Consider the following 24,358-nt stretch of genomic DNA (forward strand, 5'->3'; position numbering starts at 1 on the left):
ACTCATGTCCCACTGTTAACAAGCTAAAAGTATGCTTCAAGATACTGGATTGTTTGTTCTGAGATACACACACACACACACACACACACACACACACACACACACACACAGTACAGGCAAATGAGTTAGGAGAGAGACCAGATGGTGATGTGAATAATGTAAAATATGGATTGTGTCTACCTGAGTGCTTCAAGTAACATCACATACAGGCAAAATTTGCTCGATGAAGAAAGTTATACAAGAGAGAGGGGCAGTGGAGATGGACAGAGAGAAGGGTGAGGATGGGAGAGACAAGAGTGGAGCAGAGGTGACAGGCAGAAAGAGAGGAAGAAGGGGAGATGCATGAGGCAGGTGGAAAGTACAATGGGGGAGTGGGCAGGCAGGAAAAAGGGGGAAGGAGTAGCTGGGCAGAGAGAGGGGAGGAGGATATGGGCAGAGGAAGTAGGGAGAAAGATATGTTCGCAGATATGGTCTTCTCCGGTAGATGGGCACAGAGAAGAGGAGGAGGTGGAGGTGGAGGAAGAGATAGGGAGACAGAGAGAATGGTGTGCAGGAGATAGAGAGAGAGAGAGAGAGAGAGAGAGAGAGAGAGAGGTAGAGAGGTGGACAGAGATGGGGGAGGAAGAGAGTGAAACAGAGAGGGGGAGGAGGAGATGAGTGTAATACATGCGTCAAACTAGTATGCGAGTGAAGCCGTGGGAAATAGGAGAGTCCTTGATGTTATCAAACAATTTAAATTAAGTCCATACATAACTTTACACAGTGCTCTTATCAGCTGTCTAACACTCAGAAACCTAAAGTCTGTGACCAGTATTGTTAACAAATCTCAGTTGGACTGTAGTGGCTGCTGCAATCACCCCAAAGTTGTACTTTTTTTTTACTTCTTTGTGTGGCACTGATTATGAGATGAAGGAGAAAAGCAAAAGCTTTTTATTGACAGGTATACCTTCACATTTATTTAAGGTGTTTTGTAATTCTCCACATATTTACAGAATAGTTATATTTTGAAAATAGAAGATTTGGAGGTAGAAAAAAAGTTTGTAAATGAAAAGCATAAGAATTTATTACAAAATAATCCTTCTCAGCACTCTCTCTGCCCATTTCCTCCTGACTGCTCTCTCTCAGTCCATCTCCTCCTGAATGCTCTCTCTGTCCATCTTCCCCTCCTCACTCTGACTACCCATCTCATCCATGCTTAGCCCCCCCCCCCTCTCTCTCTCTCTCTCTCTCTCTCTCTCTCTCTCTCTCTCTCTCTCTCTCTCTCCTCCCCCCCCCCCCTCCCCTCTGTGTGAGTGGGTGGGGGTGGGTGGGGAGTGTACTTAAGCTTGTGAAAGGATTACTCTGAATGGAGTTTGAACATGGGATCAGTTCTGAGCTCTTGACAGGCATACAAAAAAGGAAGAAAAATTGCTGGCTTCGTTTCCAGCATAAGGAGTCCCCCTCATTCTACCAGCCTTGAACCTCTGTCCACTCTTCTGCCCTCTTTGACACCATTCTTGAACAGACTATTACTAGCTAAAATTCATTGCAGAACTCAATTAGTCTTTCTCCTCTCTCATTCCTAGTATCAAGGCCCATATTCCCCCATAACCCTTTCTTCTACTCCTTCCCCTACAAGCACAGTTGGGTCCCCCATGACTGTTAGATTTTTGTCTCCCTTTACGTACTGAATTACATGTTCAGTATCCTCATACTCTCTCTGTCTCTTCATCATCAACATGCAGTGTTGGCATGTATACCTGAAAGGCACTTCACTGACCCCACTATAACTAGGCCGACACTACACCGACAACATATGATCTCTCCATTGGCAAAAGATTCTGGAGTAGACCCTCATTGAGATCTTCGGGAGGAGACTGCCAAGGGGGAGGCGACCATAAGAAAAAGTTTCATGAGGGTGACTAAAAAAAAGTTCCATGATGGTGACATGGGGATGTGAATTGAAAGGGGTGATATTGTGAAGGAAGGGGAAACGGTTGGGTGGAATGTGTGGGGGTAGTGGGTCACTGGACATTGAGCCGTATGCACTACCCACTGGCACCAGCATCCTGGCATCACATGCCTAGCCCATACACCTGACACCCCTTCCTCCCCCATTCACACCATCAAACTGGCTGCCTTCCCCCGAACCACTAGCCACCTACCCCAACTCCTCTCATTGGTCCCACCCTCTCTCTCCCTCTACCCACCCTACCCAACACAACCCTTACCTCCCCCTAAGTAGCCAACCTGCTGAAATGCAGCACTAGCATAGTGTGTCCAGCAGGTTCCACAAAGATGCACAGGCAGGTTTCTTTCTGTTTTGTGGTTGCCTGTCAGTGACTCAATGCTTCTACTTTTTGGTGAGTGGCCTCCTTCGCTTTTAAAGTAGTATTAGTTGCTGTTGATAACTTTTGACATTGGTCACCTTTTGTGTGTGGTGTCAGCAGTGTTTAGAGAGAGAGAGAGAGAGAGAGAGAGAGAGGAGGGGGGGGATGTGTGTGTGTCTATTATATTTCCACAGATGCCCCGAATATAGAGTTTTCAGATTTCCTTGTACTGCTCGTTCTTGTTGCATTTGCATCTTGAAAGTGGCAGGTTGCACAACTACCAAAGTATTGTGGGTCATCATAAATGTCAAGTGGCTGCATTCCCATAAATTATTTGAACATGAATAATCTTGTTTGTATGCAGGTTTCTGTATATTATGCATTATAGACTGTAAATTTTTTCTGTTTACTTCTATTTGCCAGTTTCAACTATATAGCTATTGGTTTCGTACCCTTTACTGCAAAAGGTTGTGTGCAAATAGCTGGTTGATGAGTGATGATCCCAGGTTGGTTTTAAGTACACTTTTATTACAGCATCACAACAAAACTGAGCTCAACATAAAACAGAATACACTATATGATCAAAAGTATCTGGACATCTAGCCGAAAATGACTTACAAGTTCTTGGCACCCTCCATCAGTGATGCTTGAATTCAGTATGGTGTTGGCCCACCCTTAGCCTTTATGACAGCTTCCACTCTTGCAGGCATACGTTCAGTCAGGTGCTGGAAGTTTTCTTGGGGAATGGCAGCCCATCCTTCACAGAGTGCTGCACTGAGGAGAGGTATCGATGTTACCCGGTGAGGCCTGGCATGAAGTCGGCGTTCCAAAACATCTCAAAGATGTTCTATAGGATTCAGGTCAGGACTCTGTGCAGGCCAGTCCATTGTTGTTGTTGTTGTGGTCTTCAGTCCTGAGACTGGTTTGATGCAGCTCTCCATGCTACTCTATCCTGTGCAAGCTTTTTCATCTCCCAGTACCTACTGCAACCTACATCCTTCTGAATCTGCTTAGTGTATTCATCTCTTGGTCTCCCTCTACGATTTTTACCCTCCACGCTGCCCTCCAATACTAAATTGGTGATCCCTTGATGCCTCAGAACATGTCCTACCAACCGATCCCTTCTTCTGGTCAAGTTGTGCCACAAACTTCTCTTCTCCCCAATCCTATTCAATACTTCCTCATTAGTTATGTGATCTACCCATCTAATCTTCAGCATTCTTCTGTAGCACCACATTTCGAAAGCTTCTATTCTCTTCTTGTCCAAACTATTTATCGTCCATGTTTCACTTCCATACATGGCTACACTCCATACGAATACTTTCAGAAATGACTTCCTGACACTTAAATCTATACTGGATGTTAACAAATTTCTCTTCTTCAGAAACGCTTTCCTTGCCATTGCCAGCCTACATTTTATATCCTCTCTACTTCGACCATCATCAGTTATTTTGCTCCCCAAATAGCAAAACTCCTTTACTACTTTAAGTGCCTCATTTCCTAATCTAATTCCCTCAGCATCACCCGACTTAATTAGACTACATTCCATTATCCTTGTTTTGCTTTTGTTGATGTTCATCTTATATCCTCCTTTCAAGACACTGTCCATTCCATTCAACTGCTCTTCCAAGTCCTTTGCTGTCTCTGACAGAATTACAATGTCATCGGCGAACCTCAAAGTTTTTATTTCTTCTCCATGAATTTTAATACCTACTCCGAATTTTTCTTTTGTTTCCTTTACTGCTTGCTCAATATACAGATTGAACAACATCGGGGAGAGGCTACAACCCTGTCTTACTCCCTTCCCAACCACTGCTTCCCTTTCATGTCCCTCGACTCTTATAACTGCCATCTGGTTTCTGTACAAATTGTAAATAGCCTTTCGCTCCCTGTATTTTACCCCTGACACCTTTAGAATTTGAAAGAGAGTATTCCAGTCAACATTTTCAAAAGCTTTCTCTAAGTCTACAAATGCTAGAAACATAGGTTTGCCTTTCCTTAATCTTTCTTCTAAGATAAGTCGTAAGGTCAGTATTGCCTCACGTGTTCCAGTGTTTCTACGGAATCCAAACTGATCCTCCCCGAGGTTGGCTTCTACTAGTTTTTCCATTCGTCTGTAAAGAATTCGTGTTAGTATTTTGCAGCTGTGACTTATTAAGCTGATAGTTCGGTAATTTTCACATCTGTCAACACCTGCTTTCTTTGGGATTTGAATTATTATATTCTTCTTGAAGTCTGAGGGTATTTCGCCTGTTTCATACATCTTGCTCACCAGATTGTAGAGTTTTGTCAGGACTGGCTCTCCCACGGCCGTCAGTAGTTCCAATGGAATATTGTCTACTCCGGGGGGCCTTGTTTCGACTCAGGTCTTTCAGTGCTCTGTCAAACTCTTCACGCAGTATCATATCTCCCATTTCATCTTCATCTACATCCTCTTCCATTTCCATAATATTGTCCTCAAGTACATCGCCCTTGTATAGACCCTCTATATACTCCTTCCACCTTTCTGCTTTCCCTTCTTTGCTTAGAACTGGGTTTCCATCTGAGGTCTTGATATTCATACAAGTCGTTCTCTTATCTCCAAAGGTCTCTTTAATTTTCCTGTAGGCGGTATCTATCTTACCCCTAGTGAGATAGGCCTCTACATCCTTACATTTGTCCTCTAGCCATCCCTGCTTAGCCATTTTGCACTTCCTGTCGATCTCATTTTTGAGACGTTTGTATTCCTTTTTGCCTGTTTCACTTACTGCATTTTTATATTTTTCCTTTCATCAATTAAATTCAATATTTCTTCTGTTACCCAAGGATTTCTACTAGCTCTCGTCTTTTTACCTACTTGATCCTCTGCTGCCTTCACTACTTCATCCCTCAAAGCTACCCATTCTTCTTCTACTGTATTTATTTCCCCCATTCCTGTCAATTGCTCCCTTATGCTCTCCCTGAATCTCTGTACAACCTCTGGTTCTTTTAGTTTATCCAGGTCCCATCTCCTTAAATTCCCACCTTTTTGCAGTTTCTTCAGTTTTAATCTACAGGTCATAACCAATAGATTGTGGTCAGAGTCCACATCTGCCCCTGGAAATGTCTTACAATTTAAAACCTGGTTCCTAAATCTCTGTCTTACCATTATATAATCTATCTGATACCTTTTAGTATCGCCAGGGTTCTTCCATGTATACAACCTTCTTTCATGATTCTTAAACCAAGTGTTAGTTATGATTATGTTGTGCTCTGTGCAAAATTCGACCAGGCGGCTTCCTCTTTCATTTCTGTCCCCCAATCCATATTCACCTACTATGTTTCCTTCTCTCCCTTTTCCTACACTCGAATTCCAGTCACCCATGACTATTAAATTTTCGTCTCCCTTCACAATCTGAATAATTTCTTTTATTTCATCATACATTTCTTCAATTTCTTCGTCATCTGCAGAGCTAGTTGGCATATAAACTTGTACTACTGTAGTAGGTGTGGGCTTCGTATCTATCTTGGCCACAATAATGCGTTCACTATGCTGTTTGTAGTAGCTTACCAGCATTCCTATTTTCCTATTCATTATTAAACCTACTCCTGCATTACCCCTATTTGATTTTGTGTTTATAACCCTGTAGTCACCTGACCAGAAGTCTTGTTCCTCCTGCCACCGAACTTCACTAATTCCCACTATATCTAACTTCAACCTATCCATTTCCCTTTTTAAATTTTCTAACCTACCTGCCCGATTAAGGGATCTGACATTCCACGCTCCGATCCGTAGAACGCCAGTTTTCTTTCTCCTGATAACGACATCCTCTTGAGTAGTCCCCGCCCGGAGATCCGAATGGGGGACTATTTTACCTCCGGAATATTTTACCCAAGAGGACGCCATCATCATGTAATCATACAGTAAAGCTGCATGCCCTCGGGAAAAATTACGGCTGTAGTTTCCCCTCGCTTTCAGCCGTTCGCAGTACCAGCACAGCAAGGCCGTTTTGGTTATTGTTACAAGGCCAGATCAGTCAATCATCCAGACTGTTGCCCTTGCAACTACTGAAAAGGCTGCTGCCCCTCTTCAGGAACCACACGTTTGTCTGGCCTCTCAACAGATACCCCTCCGTTGTGGTTGCACCTACGGTACGGCTATCTGTATCGCTGAGGCACGGAAGCCTCCCCACCAACGGCAAGGTCCATGGTTCATGGGGGGGGGCCATTACAGGGATATTATTGTAATGTAGCCACTCTGCCACAGGCTGTGCTTTATGAACAGGTGGTCGATTGTGTTGAAAGATGTAATCGCCATCCCTGAATTGCTCTTCAACAGCGGGAAACAAGAAAGTGTTTATAACATCAGTGTAGGCCTGTGCTGTGATAGTGCCATGCAAAACAACAAGGGGTGCAAGCCCCTCCATGAAAAACACGACCATACCATAACACCACCACCTCCAAATTTTACTGTTGGCACTACACACGCTGGCAGATGACGTTCACCAGGCTTCGTCATACCCACACCCTGCCATCGGATCGCCACGTTGTGTACTATGATTCGTCACTCCACACAACATTTTTCCACTGTTCAATTGTAGAATGTTTACGCTCTCCTTACACCAAACGAGGCATCGTTTGGCATTTATGTGTGATGTGTGGTTTATGAGCAGTTGCTCGACCATGAAATCCAAGTTTTCTCACCTCCTGCCTAACTGTCATGAACTTGCAGTGAATCCTGATGCAGTTTGGAATTCCTGTGTGATGGTCTGGACAGATGTGTGCCTATTACACATTATTACCCTCTTCAACTGTCGGCGGTCTCTGTCAGTCAACAAACGAGGTCGGCCTGTATGCTTTTGTGCTGTACGTGTCTCTTCATGTTTCCACTTCACTGTCTCTTTGGAAACAGTGGACCTAGGGATGTTTAGGAGTGTGGAAATCTTGTGTACAGATGTATGACACAAGCGACACCCGATCACCTGACCACATTTGGAGACCGTGAGTTCTGCGAAGTGTCCCATTCTGCTGTCTCACAATGTCTAATCACTACTGAGGTCGCTGATATGGAGTACCTGCCAGTAGGTGGCAGCACAATGCACCTAATATGAAAAACATATGTTTTTGGGGGTGTCTGGATACTTTTGATCACATAGTGTAACAACTGAAATGATCATCTTGATCAAGTGCGAGCAACAGAATCAAAGTCCATAGCAACATTGGTCTAGTGATAACACTAGAATAAATAAACTGTTGGTGTTTCACAGTAGCGCTAGTGGTACAGTGCCGTGGAGCTCTGAGAACACAGGGGCTATAGGAAGTGAGAGGCTCTGATGGAAACTGCTGACTGCTCAATGTGGAATGTTCTCCCTGGTAGCTGATGGAGCAGTGGTATGGTGTGGTGTGGTGTAGGCTCAACAGGCTGTTGGCGTTTGCTTGGATTTGAGTAAAGAGTTGTCTGTGGGAGGTTGAGCCATGATCTAAACACACAGCAGGTGGAGGAACATACGTGGGTGCTTGACGAGCACGTGACCTGCAAAAGCAAGCTAGTTTCCTTGATTGCAATGCCGCTGTTGCTGGTGTGCTTGCTGCCCATGAACGATGATGGTCCCACTGGTAGCAATTACTAGCATTTGGCCTGTCAACAGCTTGTAATCAATACAGTGTCTACACATATGACATCTTAGCAAGACTTGTAAACAGTCTCCAAAGGAGGACTACCTGCAGGTGTGGAGCAGACTATTTGATGGTCTTGGCATTGTGCCAAAAGGAGAGGTGGCCAACGACCAATGGCCACATACTAGAATTATCAAGCAACAATACAGCTTAAGGATGAATTTGACATGCATCCACTGAAGAGCCACACTTTCCGTATATGAACCTCAACTTATCTCTCATTACAGGTGTATGCATTTTTGATGTTACACATGACTGCAGTAAGTAATGTTAAACACATCCTTCAGTTGCACTGTGCCACCAAACAAAGTGGTGTGATGGTCAAAATACCATACTTGCATTAGAGAGGAGTGGTTTTCAAATCGCCATCCAGCTTTCCCTAAATCAGTTAAGGCAAGTGCTGTGATGGGCCCTTTGAAAAGGACTTGGCCAATTTCCTTCCCCATCCTTGTGCTATTCAAGCTTGTGCATTATTTATAATTACCTCTGTGTCGACATTTATAATTACCTGTATGTCAATGGTATGATAGTTTCCTAATCTTCCTTGCAATATACAGTTAATTTATATTACATGCAGTGATATTTTGGCTTGCAGTCACAGAGGGTTACATCTTGTGGCAAGAATGTCAAACTGTTTCTTAGGAATTCAGTGGCAGCAGCTTCCTGCCATTAGCTTATTTATGTGGAGGGGCCTTAATGTGCAGTAAATAACAACAACAATAATAATATATTTGAAATGAAATGCAATGCAATGCAAAAAGGTATTGCGCTTTAAAAAGACTATCTGTTACTAGTGAGAGAAAACGATTCCTTCTGCTCACGTGTGTAAAATATTGCTGCTTTTGTAACTAATGTCACTAAAACACACCTGTGGGATTGATCTCAACCTGGAAGTAGCTGGTTTGAATCCTGGTGATAGAAATTTTCACCCTCAGTACTTGGCTGTTGTCATGAAGTTCGTGATCACCAGACTTTGTGGCAGTATTCTGGCTTAAATTCCAAAACCTCTTTGCTGTATCTCATGAACTGTGGGCATGTAATATTGTTGATGATGATATGTCTTTCGTATGAAGATGTTAAACCCAGTGGTTCCTTTGGTGCTACCATGGGACTAGCAATGTGCTAGTACTGGGTTTCAGCCTCTCCTTTCTCTCATTATCATGCAACACAACTACATTCAACAGATACACTAAAGACACAGCTTTCATTTTCTTTGTACAAAATATTCTGTGTTGTAATGAAAATAGCTTTACAATGTAACACACCTTATTTATTTGTTCAAAAGCTGTATCTTCATAATAGCAATGTGAAATATAAAAAAATGACTGCCAGTTGTGATACACAGATATCTTTTATCCACAAAAAGTACTTATTTAAATAGTGTTAAATTTAAGTTTATTTTGTTTTGCTTATGTGCCGCACTGTCTGTTGTTTTTGCGCAATTGAATATTTAGCGTTCCTATTGTGTTTTTTCTTAAAAACAACCCATATTATCTGAAATTTCAACAATCATGAAGTATGCCAAAATATTGTGTGACATAAACACTGAAAATTCTGTTCAAGTTTTCTTAATAATACAGCTTTTGTTAAAACTAGGTAGCTACATGTTTTGGTACTGTATTGTCTATTCTCATCACAAAAGTGTAATTAAATGTTTCTAAATTGTATTTCTCAACATATTTGTTATTGTTTACTGTAAGGGACAGCCCAATGAAAACTGAACACCCACCACAATAGAACTATGGAATGGTTCAATTCAAAAGTAATCACAACACAAATTAAGACATTTATCCCACTGGGAAACAAGATGACCAGTCCCTGTTTCACAGAAAACAGTCGGCCACTGACGGATCCACAGCTGCAGCCAATCTCGCACTTGCTGGTCCAGCTGAAACCGACATCCACACATGTCTTTTGTCAGGTTGCCAAATATGTTAAAATCAAATGCTGAAAGATCCAGTTTGTATGGAGGTTGTTGCAGTGTTTCCCAACCAAATCATTGAAGCATAGCCTTGTGTAATTGGCAGTGTGGAGGTGGGATTTTCATGCAAAAGGAAGATTCTGTCCAAAAGCAATCCAGGAAATTTTGCCTTTATGGCCTATCCCAGTTTCTGCAAAGTGTCCTCATAGCATTGTGCATTGTTTGGGTTCCACACTGGAGGAACTTGATGAGCAGAGGCCCCCTGCAGTCGGAGTAGTAGGTCATTATGAACTTACCGGAACTTTTGTGAACAGCTTTGGGCTTCTTTGGCAGGGGAGACGGGGAATGTTTCGACTGTTTTCTTTGCTGTTTGTTCTGGGGCTGTCAGAAGGCTGTTGGAGGGAGTCATCCTTTAGCACGATAACACCCGCCCCCACACTGCCAATCAGACGAAGTCTACACTTCAGCAATTTGTTTGGGAAACAATGCAACATCCTACGTACAGCCCTGACCTTTCCCCAAGTGAGTTGCACATCTTTGGTAACCTGACAAAAGACATGCTGTGAACATTGGTTTCGGTCGGACCAGCAAATGCAAGACTGGCTGCAGTTGTGGATTTGTCAGAGGCCAACTGTGTTCTATGAAGCAGGAAGTGATTATCTTGTTTTCCAGTGGGACAATTGTCTTAACATGTGTGGTGATTACTTTTGAATGGTATTGTTCTATGGTCTCATTGAGGTGGGTATTCGGTTTTTATTTAACTGCTTCACATAGATGCTATCTAGGACTAAATTTTCTGAGTTATAACTGTTTGACAACCTTATCAAACAGTCTTGGTAACATGAATTCTCTAAAAACAAAGCAGTACATTTTTCTTCCATATCTTTAAATCAGTTCCAAAAACAGTGGCAGCAGCACAAAATACTTTCAGTGTCATTTCTGTTTACATATAGCCAATTTTGTGGCCTTGATAGACTTAATACATTCTTGAAAGTTAATTTAGTTCTTCTTTCAAAATTGACTGTGAATGGGAAATGTAGTGTTTTTATGCTAGTGAGAGAAATTCTCTAAGCCTATCTGATTTTACCTGAATGACACCATTCCAGTATGTTGGATTGGAAGAGGAGGAGCAGAAGATGAACTTCATTGCCAGTGGCCTCCCAGGTCTCGAGACCACACTCTTTCTGACTTTTAGCTGTGGGATTACATGAAAGAACCCATTTTTTCCGCCCTTTGTCTGACACTCTTGAAAGTCTTCAACATCACATTGTTGAAGCTGTGAATTTGGTAACAAGAAACCATCTATTTCGTGTGTGGCAGGAAATGAGGCTCTGTTTTGATATTTGTCATGTAACACATGATGCTCACATTGAATGCATAAAAATTTGAACTTTCTCTTTCCAGGAACATTGGAATTGTAGTTCTGTTTTTTGTAGTTTGGAAGCAATAAATGTTTGGAATCTGTTCCTTCTTTTTGAATAGCCCTGTATATGTGACAATACATTAAGAGTTGATAGCAAAATTCTCAAAAAATTCTTCAAATTTTTACATGATACTCCAATAAAGCTTCAGATGAACAAACATTACATATATTTTTAAATATCTGTGGTATATAAATAGATATTTAAGATCTATACTACTATACAAAGAGAAGTTGATGTTACCAAAAATCTTGAAAAGTTCTCGACCGACTTACTTCACATTTTTACCTGACACTCTAACAAAGATTCATATGGACATAGAATATATATTTTTAAACAACACTGTACAGGTTTTCTGTTAAAACCGAATGCAAAAAAGAAAATGCTGCACTTTGAAAATGTGCTGTTTAGTTTCCTTTCTCGCAGTCAATTTTAAGTATGATAGCAAGGTATTTAAACACTCAGACAGGTTGTTTCTCCCATTTATACTGAAGCACCAAAGAAACTGGTATAGGTGTGTGTATTTGAATACAGAGATGTGTAAACAGGCAGAATACGGTGCTGCGGTCAGCAACACCTATATAAGACAGCAAGTGTCTGGTGCAGTTGTTAGATCAGTTACTGCTGCTAGAATGGGATGTTATCAAGATTTAAGTGAGTTTGAACGAGCTGTTACAGTCAGCGCGTGAGCGATGGGACACAGCATATTACCATTTCACAAGTGTCCTGTGAATACCAGGGATCTGGTAAAACATCAAATATCCGACATTGCTGTGGCCAGAAAAAGATTTTACAAGAACGGGACTAATGATGACTGAAGAGAATTGTTCAACGTGACAGAAGTACAACCCTTCCGCAAATTGCAGCAGACTTCAATGCTGGGCCATCAACAAATGCCAGTGTGCGAACCATTCAGCAAAACATAATCGAAATGGGCTTTCAGAGCTGAAGTCCTATTTGTGTACCTTTGATGAATGCATGACACAAAGCTTTACGCCTCACCTGGGCCCATCAACACCATCACTGGACTGTTGACTGGATATATGTTGCCTGAAAATATGTTGCCTGGTCGGATGAGTCTCACTTAAAATTGTATTGAGCAGATGGACATGTACGGGTATGGAGACAACCTCGTGAATCCATGGACCCTGCATGTCAGCAAGGGACTGTTCATGCTGGTGGAGGCTCTGTAGTGGTGTGGGGCATGTGCAGTTGGAGTGATGTGGGACCCCTGATATGTCTAGATACGACTCTGACAAGTGCCATATGTAAGCATCCTATCTGATCACCTGCATCCATCTGAACGAGTTGGGCAGCCCTAGCAGGATAATGCGACACCCCACACATCCAGAATTGCTACAGCAGAGTGGCTACAGGAATACTCTTCTGAGTTTAAACGCTTCTGCTGGCCACCAAACTTGCCAGACATCAACATTGTTGAGTATATCTGGGATGCTTTGCAACATGCTGTTCAGAAGATATCTCCACCCTCCAGATCTATGGACAGTTCTGCTGGATTCATGGTGTCAGTTCCCTCCAACACTACTTCTGACATTAGTTGAGTCCATGCCACATTGTGTTGCGACGCTTCTGTGTGCTCGCGGGGGCCCTACATGCTATTAGGCAGGTGTACCAGTTTCTTTGGCTTTTCAGTGTATATTCTTTCTCCTTATTTTCAATATCAAACAAAAACTGTCTGCCCAGGGGGTCCACAGCTCTTTTGTGGCTACGTGTGTGGCTCGCATGTGGCCCAGAGGTTTTGCAGCCTCTCTTTCCTTCTGGGCTGCTTTTCCATCCCTGTATCCCTTTACAATGACCTGGCTATTCCCTCTGTTCTGCTGTTCCTTTACGGTCTTCTCTCACTTTTCCACTCTCCCTGTTTTTGCCTTTTTCTGGTCCCTCTTGGGGTTTGACCTCCCTTGGAAAAATGTTTCTGTAGCATGAGTCATTTGGGAAGAACTCCCTCCCTAGTGTCTCTAGTGTGGGTTTATCTCCCCTCTCCTCCTTCCCCCCTTCCTTCCCTGCCATAGCCTCCACCTCTCCCAGGTCACCAACATGGTAGCCAGACTGTGTAGAGGGACTGTTATGTACCCATCAGGCTGAGCCCACTGACAACACAGGGATCACACTTTTGGTACCTGAGCTGTCACTGCTTTGTGTATGTCTGGGAGTGGATGGCTTAGGCCAAAACCCTTTCCCTGTTACTGGGTTTGACCCAGGGCAGATGGGGAGACATTCACCACTTCTAAACCACTCTTTTTTGTTGAACACATTGAAGATAATTTCGATGAAGTTGACTCCCTTAGTAAGATGTGAGGTGCTTCCTGCTCTTCTGCCAGTTAGTCGGCTTCCCTTTGTGCTTGTGAGCTTTTGGGAGACGTCCTGGTGAGTATTACTCCTCACCAGTCTTTAAATTGACACGGAGCATTATTTTCGCAGGGACCTACTTATCAGTCTGATGAGGAACTCTGGACTAATCTGGCATGGCATGGCTTTCAGTTTTGTCTGGCAAGTGCAGAGAGGTCCTAAGACAATTGTGTTGATACTGACTCTTTTATCCTGGCCTTTAAGTGAGTACCCTTCCAGAAAAAGTTAAGGTTATGGTTTACTATTATGACCAGAAGCCCAATACTCCACCTCCCATGGGCTGTTTCTGGTTCTCCACTTTGGTCACATGTCTTCATGAGGTGAGGCAAATCCCATGTGCAGTGACTGCAGCTGGCCTCTCTATGTTGGGAGTTCTTGCACCCCATCGCACAGGTGCATGAAGTGTTCCAGCTCACATTATCCTCACTTGTCAGATTGCCCAATTTATAATAAGGAAAGGAAGATTCAGGAATTCAAAACTCTTGACCATCTGTTCTACTCTGAGGCCCAGTGGAAATTCGACAGTCTCAGCCTGGTGTCTCCATTATCTACCTTTGCTTTTGTTGTTGTTGTGTCCTGTCCTCCTCTTCCTCCTTACCTCCATCCTGTCCCCCGTTCCCTGTTCTCCTCCCTGGTGGTCCCCGTTCCCTGCCTTCAAGGAACTGCTCCTTCTCCTTGGCCAGAAATCCCTCTTCTCTGGCACCTACTGGGGATGGGGCTCCCTCTAGGAGCTCTCCTCCCTGGCATGTCCAGGACAAGAAGTCTGTTACTTCAGGTTGGATGTGGGACCCAAACTCTTGTGGGCCCCATGATTGCTCATTCTCTTTTAGGTCTTGATATTGCCGCAACTTGCTTTCTTCCTGACCACACCTCCTCTTGCCCTCCAGCAGAGGAGGAGGAGACGAAGAAGAAGAAGGAGAAGAAGAAGAAGATGATGTGTAAGTCTCAGGGCCAGCCCCCCCCCCCCTCACCCTCCCCTCCCTGACATCCCAAGGCATGTTGCCCCCTCCATCTCAATCAGGGTCCCCTCTCACATTCATGGATCTCACTCCATCCTTATCTGTGACAGAGATTGTTTAGGAATAATGCTCAATTCTGGCCCATTCAATGCCCATTCTGACTGTAGTACTACCCTCTTCCAATGGAACTGTAATGGTTAGTGTCATCACCTTTGAGAACTGCAGTCTCTTCTTTCTCTCTACTCTGTAGCCTGTGTTGTATTACAGGAGTCTCATTTCATGGACAGTCATTCACTGAATCTTATTGGTTTCCATGCCTTCTGCTGGAACCCGGCCAGCTCTTTGCCGTACGTTGGTCTGCACAGGCATTATTAGATCCTGGGTTCCTCTTCAAACCACAATGGAGGTGATGCCTGATCTGATCCTTTTAGACTCTGCAGAAACAATATGCAATCTTTGTCACCCCAGACTGGCCTCCTAAGTTTCCTGCTCTTCTTGCCCTCCTTTGACAGTTCCCTCCTCCTGTCTTTCTCCTTGTAGATTTTAATGGCCGTGACCCTCTGTGGAGTGTTACTACAGCCATTGACTGGGGTAGGATTGTTGAAGATCTGCTGGCAGGGTTTGATCTCAGCCTCCGCAATACTGGACCACCCACACAATGTAGTGTAGCACACAGCATTTTTTAATCATTTATCTTTCCATCTGTAGCCATGGATTCCTCTCCTCCATTCAGTGGAGAGTTCACGACAATTTGTGTGACAGTGATCATTTTCCAGTTGTCTTACTTCTTCTTCAGCATCATTCACCTGCATGCCCTTTCAGATGGGCATTTACTAATGCAAATTGGGATGCCTTTCCCACATGATGGCATTGATGGGTCCATACAGAGTTTGACCAGTGCCATTCTTTTGGCAGCTGCTTCAGTAATTCCCTCTTCCTTGGGTTCTCCTGAATGGAAGACTGTCCCTTGGTGGATCCATGAAATTGCTGTGACTATTAAAGACTGCCATCATGCTCTCCAATGCCAGAAATAGCATCCATCTCTCGACAACCTCCTGGCTTTCAAATGGCCTCATGCTTGGGCCTGTCATCTAATTAAATGCAAGAAATGGATTTGTTGTGAATGATATGTCACTGCTATAGGGCTGCATACTCCTCCTTCAGAGGTATGGGCAAAGGTCAGGTGCATTTTTGACCCATGTCCTCCTATAGATGTCTTGGGAATTTCCCTTAATGGTGTCATCCTCACCAGGCCGGACTGTATCGCTTAGCATTTTGCTCGGAATTTCGCCCAGGCTTCAGCATTGGTCCACTATCTGCTGGTGTTCAATCTTCTCTAACACCATCTGGAATTACTCCCTTTGTCTTTTGTTCTCCATTACCTGGAGCCTTATAATGCCCCATTTAGCAAGTCGGACTTGTCAGCACCCTTGCTTTCTGCCCCGACATGGCTCTTTGACCAGACTGGGTGCACAACCAAATGCTTCAACACTTATTGATGGCTAGGCAATGTCATATACTTATTCATTTTAATCGTCGCTGAAGTGAGGGGATATTTCCTTCCCAGTGATGAGAAAGTGTCATTATTCTAGTTTTGAAACTGGGTAAATTGCCTCTTCAGATGGACAGCTGTTTGTCCAATCAGTTTAGCCAATGCCCTCTGTAAGTTCCTTGAATGTATGGTGTGTTGTTGGCTGTATTGGATCTTTGAATCCCAGAACCTAATGGCTGTGTCCCATGGTGGTTTTTGCTGAGGCCGTTCTGCTGCAGATAATTTAGTCCACTTTATTGGCATATGATTAGAATACTACTACAGAATTTGAATTAACAGAAACTTTGTAATCCTACCCATATGCAGATTAAAACTATTTCCTCACAGATCCAGCAGCAGGAGAGGTCTCTCTTATCCTGTATCAGCAGGAGAGGTCTCTCATGCCATGTGTGCCAATAATCCCAACCAATTTACCCACTTATTTTAAATAACTTCAGTTCACTATCAAGATTTTGTTGGCAATAACAGTAAAGAAGGCTTAAGGTCAGCAAATGGTGGGAAGAGGAGATGGAGCGGGCGGGGGGGGGGGGGGGGAGGAGGAGACAGACATAAAGGGGGTGGAGGAAGAGGGGTAAAGGCATAGGAGGAACTGATGGACAGAGGGGGAGTGGAGGTGACGGGCAGAGAGAGGGAGAGGGCAAAGGAGATGGACAAACAGAGAGGAGATGAACAGAGAGGGGGGGGGGGGGGGGAGAAGAAGTTTAGGATGCGGGTCCAGTTCCCATACACATTTAGCATTTTTGAAGCATTGCCGATTTTGCTCTTGTCTGTATATCAGAATTAGTTTATTTTTGCTGTTCTTCAATTGTAATACCAAGACATGTCCAATATCCTTGTAAAAGAGATCTGTGGCGGAATTAAACTACTACTACTATTACTACCACCGCCACCACCACCACCACCACCACTATAAAAGTAGAGTATGACAAGGAGCTCATATGTAAAGCTTATTACTGTTTCAAGAGGGTAAAAATTAGGAGAGGTATAGTCTGAACTTGTAAATGTATACGTTCCAATTGATCCAAAAACAGTCATCTTGTTATTTTTTAGACCTGATATTGGGTGTCATTTACATGTTTAAATTACTCTGTGACTCTGATGAAATAGTTACCGTATTTACTCGAATCTAAGCCGCACTCGAATCTAAGCCGCACCTGAAAAATGAGACTCGAAATAAAGGGGGAAAAAAAAAAATATCCCGAATCTAAGCCGCACATGAAATTTGAGACTCGAAATTCGAGGGGAGGGAGAAGTTTTAGGCCACATCTCCAAATCGAAACAAAGTTGGTCCATTGTAATACGAGACACAATTTAGGTCGAATGAATGATGATACAGCTACAGTAGTTTAGTTTGAGTCATAAGCTTAGCAGTTAAGCTTTACCAGGTAGCCATTGCTATGCGTCAGGCGCTCCGTCCGTATTTATACACTCTAAGCTGAAAATGCATTACTGTACTGTGTCATGCATTGTTTGTTGCTTTCTGATAGTGCGTGTTTACGGCCTGTCGCCGCTCGCGGCATGGCTTGCTTTTGTGCGCCCTATCGCCGCTTACAATTTAAAAAAAAAAAAAGAAAAAAAAAAGAGAGAAATCGTCTCATTAGTGAAACAATGGCAAGAGACTGCTATTTGTTGTTACTTACACTGCTGCTTTCTTTGATAATGATTAACAAGAACCAAATAATAGACTGCATATGATAGAAGATGTTCTGAATGAGAGTTAGGCGAAAATTTTTCTCCGTTTGAAAATCTTTGCGGCCGCTTCTTTAGTACATCAAATTCTGCACAGAAATTAGTCATCTTAGATTTAAAAATCTAGTCAGTTGCCGTCTTCATTTCTGACTGTATCACGATTAGACATAAGAATAATACGAATATAAACATGACACGATATGTATATTCTTCCACATTTGCTGTTGTCTCACCCCAGTTTCGTAGTTTATTAGGCAGACAGGATTTAAATGAGATAGCAGCAAACACGAAAGAATACATGGCAAAATGTTTATATTTGTATTCTTTCTTATGGTGAAGAGAATACTGCATGTGATTCACATTTCGTCAGGTTCGTATTAGCAACCATCTCGTCTCACAGGTATGAAAAAATTCAGAACGTAGACTTGGCCATATTGACAAACATCCCAAACAGTCTTGCCAGTCGTATTTTCGTAATACATTGAAATTCTGCTACATTCAAAGATGAAAAATACGGAATTTGTATTTACTTCATTGGATAATGTATGAAAATGCAAAGGTCGAAACTCGGGGCGGAGAAAAAAAAGCTCGTCTTCAACCTTTTTTTTTTTTTACTGATGCAGGGCTTTTGGCGCCAGTATTTATCTTTGTGCCTACAAAGCATGCCTGTGTTCCGCTACACATATTCGACGGCAGAAGTTAGTTGTGGCGGCACCTACCAACATTTTTCAGAACTTCCGCCTGCTTTGCACTCAATTGTAAGCCGCAGGCAGTTTTTTTGGATTACAAAAACCGGAAAAAAGTGCGGCTTAGATTCGAGTAAATACGGTAATAGCTAGTGGCTGTCCACTCATGCAAAATCAGATATATATATGTTCGACCTTTTGCTGCTGAGCACTGAATGTTGAATAGTAAAAGCCCACTATCAAGCAATTTAAATTACTGGAAGTATACACTGTACTTTGATTCTTAATGATGTGCTGTGCCTTCCCATCCCCTTTTTTTCATTTGACTACTAAAGTGTGTTTTTACTCTGTAGGTATTACAAGTTTACCACAGCTCCTGTTACCATTTCTTGAATGTTACAATAAGATTGTACTGTGGCTTGGAAATGATGTTGGAGCTTGGGATGCTGCAAGGATGTTTGCTAAAAAGATGAGTGAGCGGAGGTGCTATTTTGTCAGACCAACGGAGAAACAAATTTCTGCTGCTGTTGCTTCAAACCTAGGTCAGGATTTGAAGGGAATTGTAAATACTGCCCAGCCCGTTTGGCACCAAGCAATTACAACCTTCTCTTCGCTACGAGAAGATGTTCTGTCAGAGTTGCAGAACATAGATAAAGTAATAACCATTAATTATATGTATGAATAAAGTAAATTATGTACCGTATGGTAAACTGCAAATTTCCGGCCAATTACCACATCAAAATTTTTACCTACATCTCATGTTCCTTGTCTTCCAGGGTTTTGTCCTTCATCTGTATGCTTTAAGATAACTTTTTCCTGTTTTCTGTCTTATTTTTCATAAACGGAGCCATTATGAAAACCTGAAGATTCACTCATTCCTTAATTTTTTTACCTGACTATCATTGTGTGCCTCTCCTGGTTTGAGCAGTTGCTGAGTGAATGTTTCTCTTGTGTCTTGCATAATGTCATTATGAGTTTCACCTTTCATATTTTGTATTTAGATGTGCAGTATGTGACTGCTTTTTCTAATTTTATGTCTTTATTTTTGTTTGTTGTGTTTCATAATATATTATAATTTTTGGCAGAATTTGTTTTTGTAGTATCTTACATTTTTTAGGTCCAGGGTGTGAAGTGGAAGAGGTTCCCAACACTCACAAAAATATTGAAAGGTCACCGACGTGGTGAATTCACTGTCCTGACAGGTCCTACTGGTAGTGGTAAAACTACCTTTGTGAGTGAGTATTCCTTGGATCTAGCCATGCAAGGTGTAAATACTCTTTGGGGGAGTTTTGAAATACGTAATGCCCGTTTAGCAAGGACAATGCTTCAGCAAATGGCGACAGTACCATTAGATACACACTTGGAACAGTTTGATTACTGGGCTGATGTTTTTGAAAAATTGCCAATTTATTTCATGACCTTTCACGGGCAACAACCAGTACGTGTTGTAATGGAAGCCGTTGAACATGCAGCTTATGTTCATGATATTGCCCATGTAATTATTGATAATGTCCAATTTATGATGGGGATTTCTGAAGAGCCACGAAACAATGACAGATTTTGGAAACAAGATGCCATAATTGCATCATTCCGCTCATTTGCCACAAAGAAGAACTGTCATGTTACTTTGGTTATTCATCCTAGAAAAGAGAGAGATGCTGATGACTTAACAACAAATTCAATTTTTGGCAGTGCAAAAGCTGCCCAGGAGGCAGATAATGTGCTTATAATACAAGACAAAAGGCTGACTTCTGTCAGAGGCAAAAAGTACTTACAGGTGAGATTGTAACTAGTGTATATAACTGCACATAAATACGTTAAGTGGGTTTAACAACTTTTGAAATTGGACTAAATTATTGTATCTGTTTATTTGAATTCTAGGTGGCTAAAAACAGATATACTGGTGATCTTGGTATGATGCCCTTGGAGTTTGACAAAGACAGTTTAAGTTATGGACATCACAAGAAAAAGAGCAAAGATAAAGAACAGTGATGGAAGAACCATAGTGTACAACACATTAGATTTACTGTTGTGTCAAAAGAAAAAGAGCGAAGATAAAGGACAGTAATGGAAGAACCATAGTGTATAACACATTAGATTTACTGTTGTGTCAAAATTGATACTTTTTAGCAGGCTATGTCATTGCTTGAAACAACCAGTACTTTTAGCAATAATTCCTGCAATAATATTTATAACTTCCTACAAAAATAAAAAAGAGCTTACACACAAATTCAAAGTTCTTCATGGTAAGCTTTTTTTCATACACATGACTAAAAAAATTCATTGTTAGAGTGGCATTGCACAGTGCTAAAATATTGATGTTGTAGTTACAAGGAACAATGTTGAAACCATAATTCAACCAGTCTAAAATTGTTATCCATGATTTCTTGAAATTACTCTACTTTGTTCTACAAGTCTATTATCAGTAGTCTTACTCAGTCTCTAGCAATATTGCTATGAGTAACAAATTAGCCCATAGCTCACTGCAGTATAGATTTAGATGTCAACGAACAAAGCTTTATTCCAAATGATCACCACATTTAAAAGGAAAGCACACATCACTTTGGAATAATAATTTACGGTTGGTATTGATATGTTAGTAGTGGTATACTAGTAAATCATTGTTCTGTAGCCAGGATTGAAGCAGGAAATTAAAAATCAATTATAATGAATTAACCATTTATAAGTGAATTTTGTGTTATTCAGGGAAATCTGTTCTGGGTGAGGGAAACAGTTTTATTACCCAAGTGTAACTATACGTTCATAATTACAGGTTTTAGAGCAAGTTGAATGATTGTTTCTCCAATATTGTATGATGCAAATCCTGGAAAGCCTAAGTGTAACTAAAACAATAAAAAAGAGAGAGAGAGAGAGAGATAAAAGTCCAGAAAAAAGACAGCACAGACAAGATGTTAAAGTATCAGTCAACACAAGGCATTAAAATCAAGAAACAAAACAAAGAATAAAGAAAATAAAAAGATGGGAAGGGTAGAGGCTACGCTGGACCACCGAGCCAGGACAGCCAAGGGGGCGGGAGGGGGGGGGGGGGGGGGGACAGGGACAGGAGCAGGAGCAGGAGCAGGAGAGGGGTGCCCAACCAAACCGTCAGGTGGTCAATGATGCCATAAAGCCCTAAGGGGTGAATAGAAACCATCTTTGCAGGCAAACTTAACACCAGGTCAGCCGCTTTGGCATCATCTGCTAGCACCAGAGGTAGTGTGTCAGGAAGATTAAGATGCCTCCTCAATGCAGCCGAATTAGGGCAGTGTTGAGTAAGTGGTCCACCATGAGGCGGGTTCCGCATCAGCAGTGAGGGGGATCCTCATATCAGAGAACGCGGCCATGGGGCAGCCAAGTGTGGCTGTTGTGGAGTCAACAGAGGCTGTGGATTCTGTGTGAGAAGCACACAGGAAAGACTGCTACATGGTCATCGGCTCCTTAATTGTCCTCAGTTTGTTAAGGGAGATCAGGACAGACCATTCTGAGCTCCAGACGTCAGCAGTCAATGGCATATAAACAACCAAAGGTCTAGGTCTGGGACCCCATTTTCGGAATCTGAACCCCGGTGGCCAGCTTGGCTAACTGATCAGCTCGTTTATTTATCAAAATCCCAACATGACTATGGGTCCAAACGAAAATGACTGGCTATCTGGCTTGATGAAAGTCAGAGATTAGATACAAGATAGCTGTAACCAGTGGATGAAGAGAGTAGTCCTGGTCTAAAGCATGTAGGCATTATAGATTAGAATACTCTTGCCAGTGCAAGAGCAAACATGGATAAGGGCTAGCTTAAGGGTAATCAGTTCAGCAGTGAAGATACTGCAGCCATTTGACAGAGAGTGGACTTCACTGTAGCGTGCATGTGTGTATGCAAAACCTGTTCATCCATCGACTGTTGTGCCATCGGTGAATACCACTTCCGAACAATGATACATATCAAGGACAGTCAAGAACAAACGGTGAAAAATTGTGATGTGAACGGAATATTTTGGACCAAAGGAGACTTCAAGATAAATGCAAGGTCGGAACATAAGCTATGGTGGCAGATGCAATGTCTCCCTGACCAGAGGCAACAGTGGAGGAAGTTGCAGTTGTGAACACACTGGAGGAATGCAACAATTGTAAGCACAGTTCTGGATTGCTGCTGTGAGAAGTGGAGCTTCTGATTGTGTTGGAGATGGTAATTGGGATGTTCAGGGAAGCTATGGATGCTTATAGTGTAATTCAGCAGCTGTTTTTGGCACCTGATAGGTAATGGAGAGACTCCATTCTTGAGTAGTAGGTGGTTCACAGGGCTAGTTAGGATGGCTCCTGTTGCAAGTCAGACCCCACAATGACGAATCGGGTCCAGTATCTACAGTGCTGAGGCTGACACTGAACAAGATGCAAAACTCCCATAATCAAGACAGGACAGAATCGGGGCTTTGTGGAGCAAAATAGTAGAGCGATCTGCACTCCAGCTAGTGTTGCTGAGGCAGCAAAGTGTATTGAGGTGTCGCCGGCACTTTTGCTTAAGTTGGCAAAGGTAGGGAAGCCACATAAGTCAGGAATTGAAGACAAGTCCCAAAAATGGTGTGTTTCTCAACTACAAGAAGTAATTGATCGTCTAGGTAAAGCTCTCTGGGTGTGGGTGGGCAGTACGATGATGACATAAGTGCACGACATGAGTCTTGTTGGCTGAAAACCAAAAGCCATGAGTGACAGCCCATGACTGTGCCTTTTGTATGATGCCCTGTAGGTGACGCACAGTGACACCCATACTAGAGGAGCAATAATAAAAGGAAAAATCATCGACATATAAGGAGGGCGATACTGAAGACCTCACAGCTGCTGATAGACCATTGGTGGTCACCAGAAAGAAGGGGACAATCAGAATAGAGTCAAGGGACTCCATTCTCTTGGATATTGGGGGCGGGGGGGGGGACTGAGTGAACCACCCACTTGAACCTGTAACATAAGGTGCGACAAGAAGTTCTTGACAAAAATTGGGTGTGGACCCCAGAAATGCCACTCATGTAATGTAGTAAGAATGTGGTGGTGCCATATCGTGTTGGAAGCATTCTGTAGGTCAAAAACTATAGTGACGAGGTGTAAAGAACGTCCAAATAATGGACTCCAGGTGAACCAAATTATCAGCCTTTGCGAAAACCGCCCTGAGATGCAGTCAAAAAGGCTGTGAGACTCAAGGAGTCACACAACCACTTGCTCACCATGCACTGAAGAAACATAGAGAGAACATTGATAAGGCTGACTGGGTGATAACTATCCATTGCTAGAGGGTTCTTATCCGCTTTCAGAATCGGGATTATTGCGCTTTCTCACCACTGAGATGGGAATTCACCATTGTTTCAGATATGAGTAAAGAGTGCAGGGATGTGACACTGACAATCCACTGAGAGATGTTTCAGTATTTGGTTGTGGATGTGGTCTGGCTGTTGGGCTGTGTCGGGGCAATGGGCTGGGGCACTGGAGAGTTCCCATTCACTGAATGAAGGATTATCTGGCTCCAGATGGCGGCTAATAAAAGATATGTGCATTTGCTCCACCTGTTGTTTTATGAGCCAAAAGGCACGGTGGTAGTTCACAGGTGCAGATGCGTGAGCATAATGCTCAGCAGAATGTTCGGTGACTGTGTCTGGATTAGTATAAATGGCACCATCTGAGGAAATAATTGGTACCTTTACAGGGGACTGGAAGCTGTATAGGCATCTTGCATACCTATGATGGAGAGGTATGTGATCCAATGGTGGGAATTTACTGTTCCCAGGACTAAGGCTTTTGTCATTTTTGAGGTAGCTGACATGGTCATGGAGCTGTTTA

The 24,358-nt window shown here is 42.6% G+C and overlaps 1 protein-coding gene across 3 annotated transcripts in view; it reads left to right on the forward strand.

The window, feature by feature from the left end:
- The window catches only part of LOC126480780 (mitochondrial DNA helicase), a 177,642-nt gene extending 156,850 nt beyond the window's left edge, over window positions 1-20,792 (forward strand). For 2 of the 3 annotated variants that reach the window (XM_050104085.1, XM_050104086.1), the window contains exons 4-6: window positions 18,892-19,193; window positions 19,656-20,315; window positions 20,420-20,792. In XM_050104085.1, coding sequence (XP_049960042.1) covers window positions 18,892-19,193; window positions 19,656-20,315; window positions 20,420-20,530 — 1,073 coding nt within the window. In that variant the 3' untranslated portion in view covers window positions 20,531-20,792. The remainder of the gene's footprint in view (window positions 1-18,891; window positions 19,194-19,655; window positions 20,316-20,419) is intronic. The other variant, XM_050104087.1, reaches the window with a different exon arrangement.
- The last annotated feature ends 3,566 nt before the right edge of the window (window positions 20,793-24,358 follow it).

This window comes from Schistocerca serialis, chromosome 5 (genome assembly GCF_023864345.2).
Source record: "Schistocerca serialis cubense isolate TAMUIC-IGC-003099 chromosome 5, iqSchSeri2.2, whole genome shotgun sequence".
NCBI classification, from domain to species: Eukaryota; Metazoa; Arthropoda; class Insecta; order Orthoptera; family Acrididae; genus Schistocerca; species Schistocerca serialis.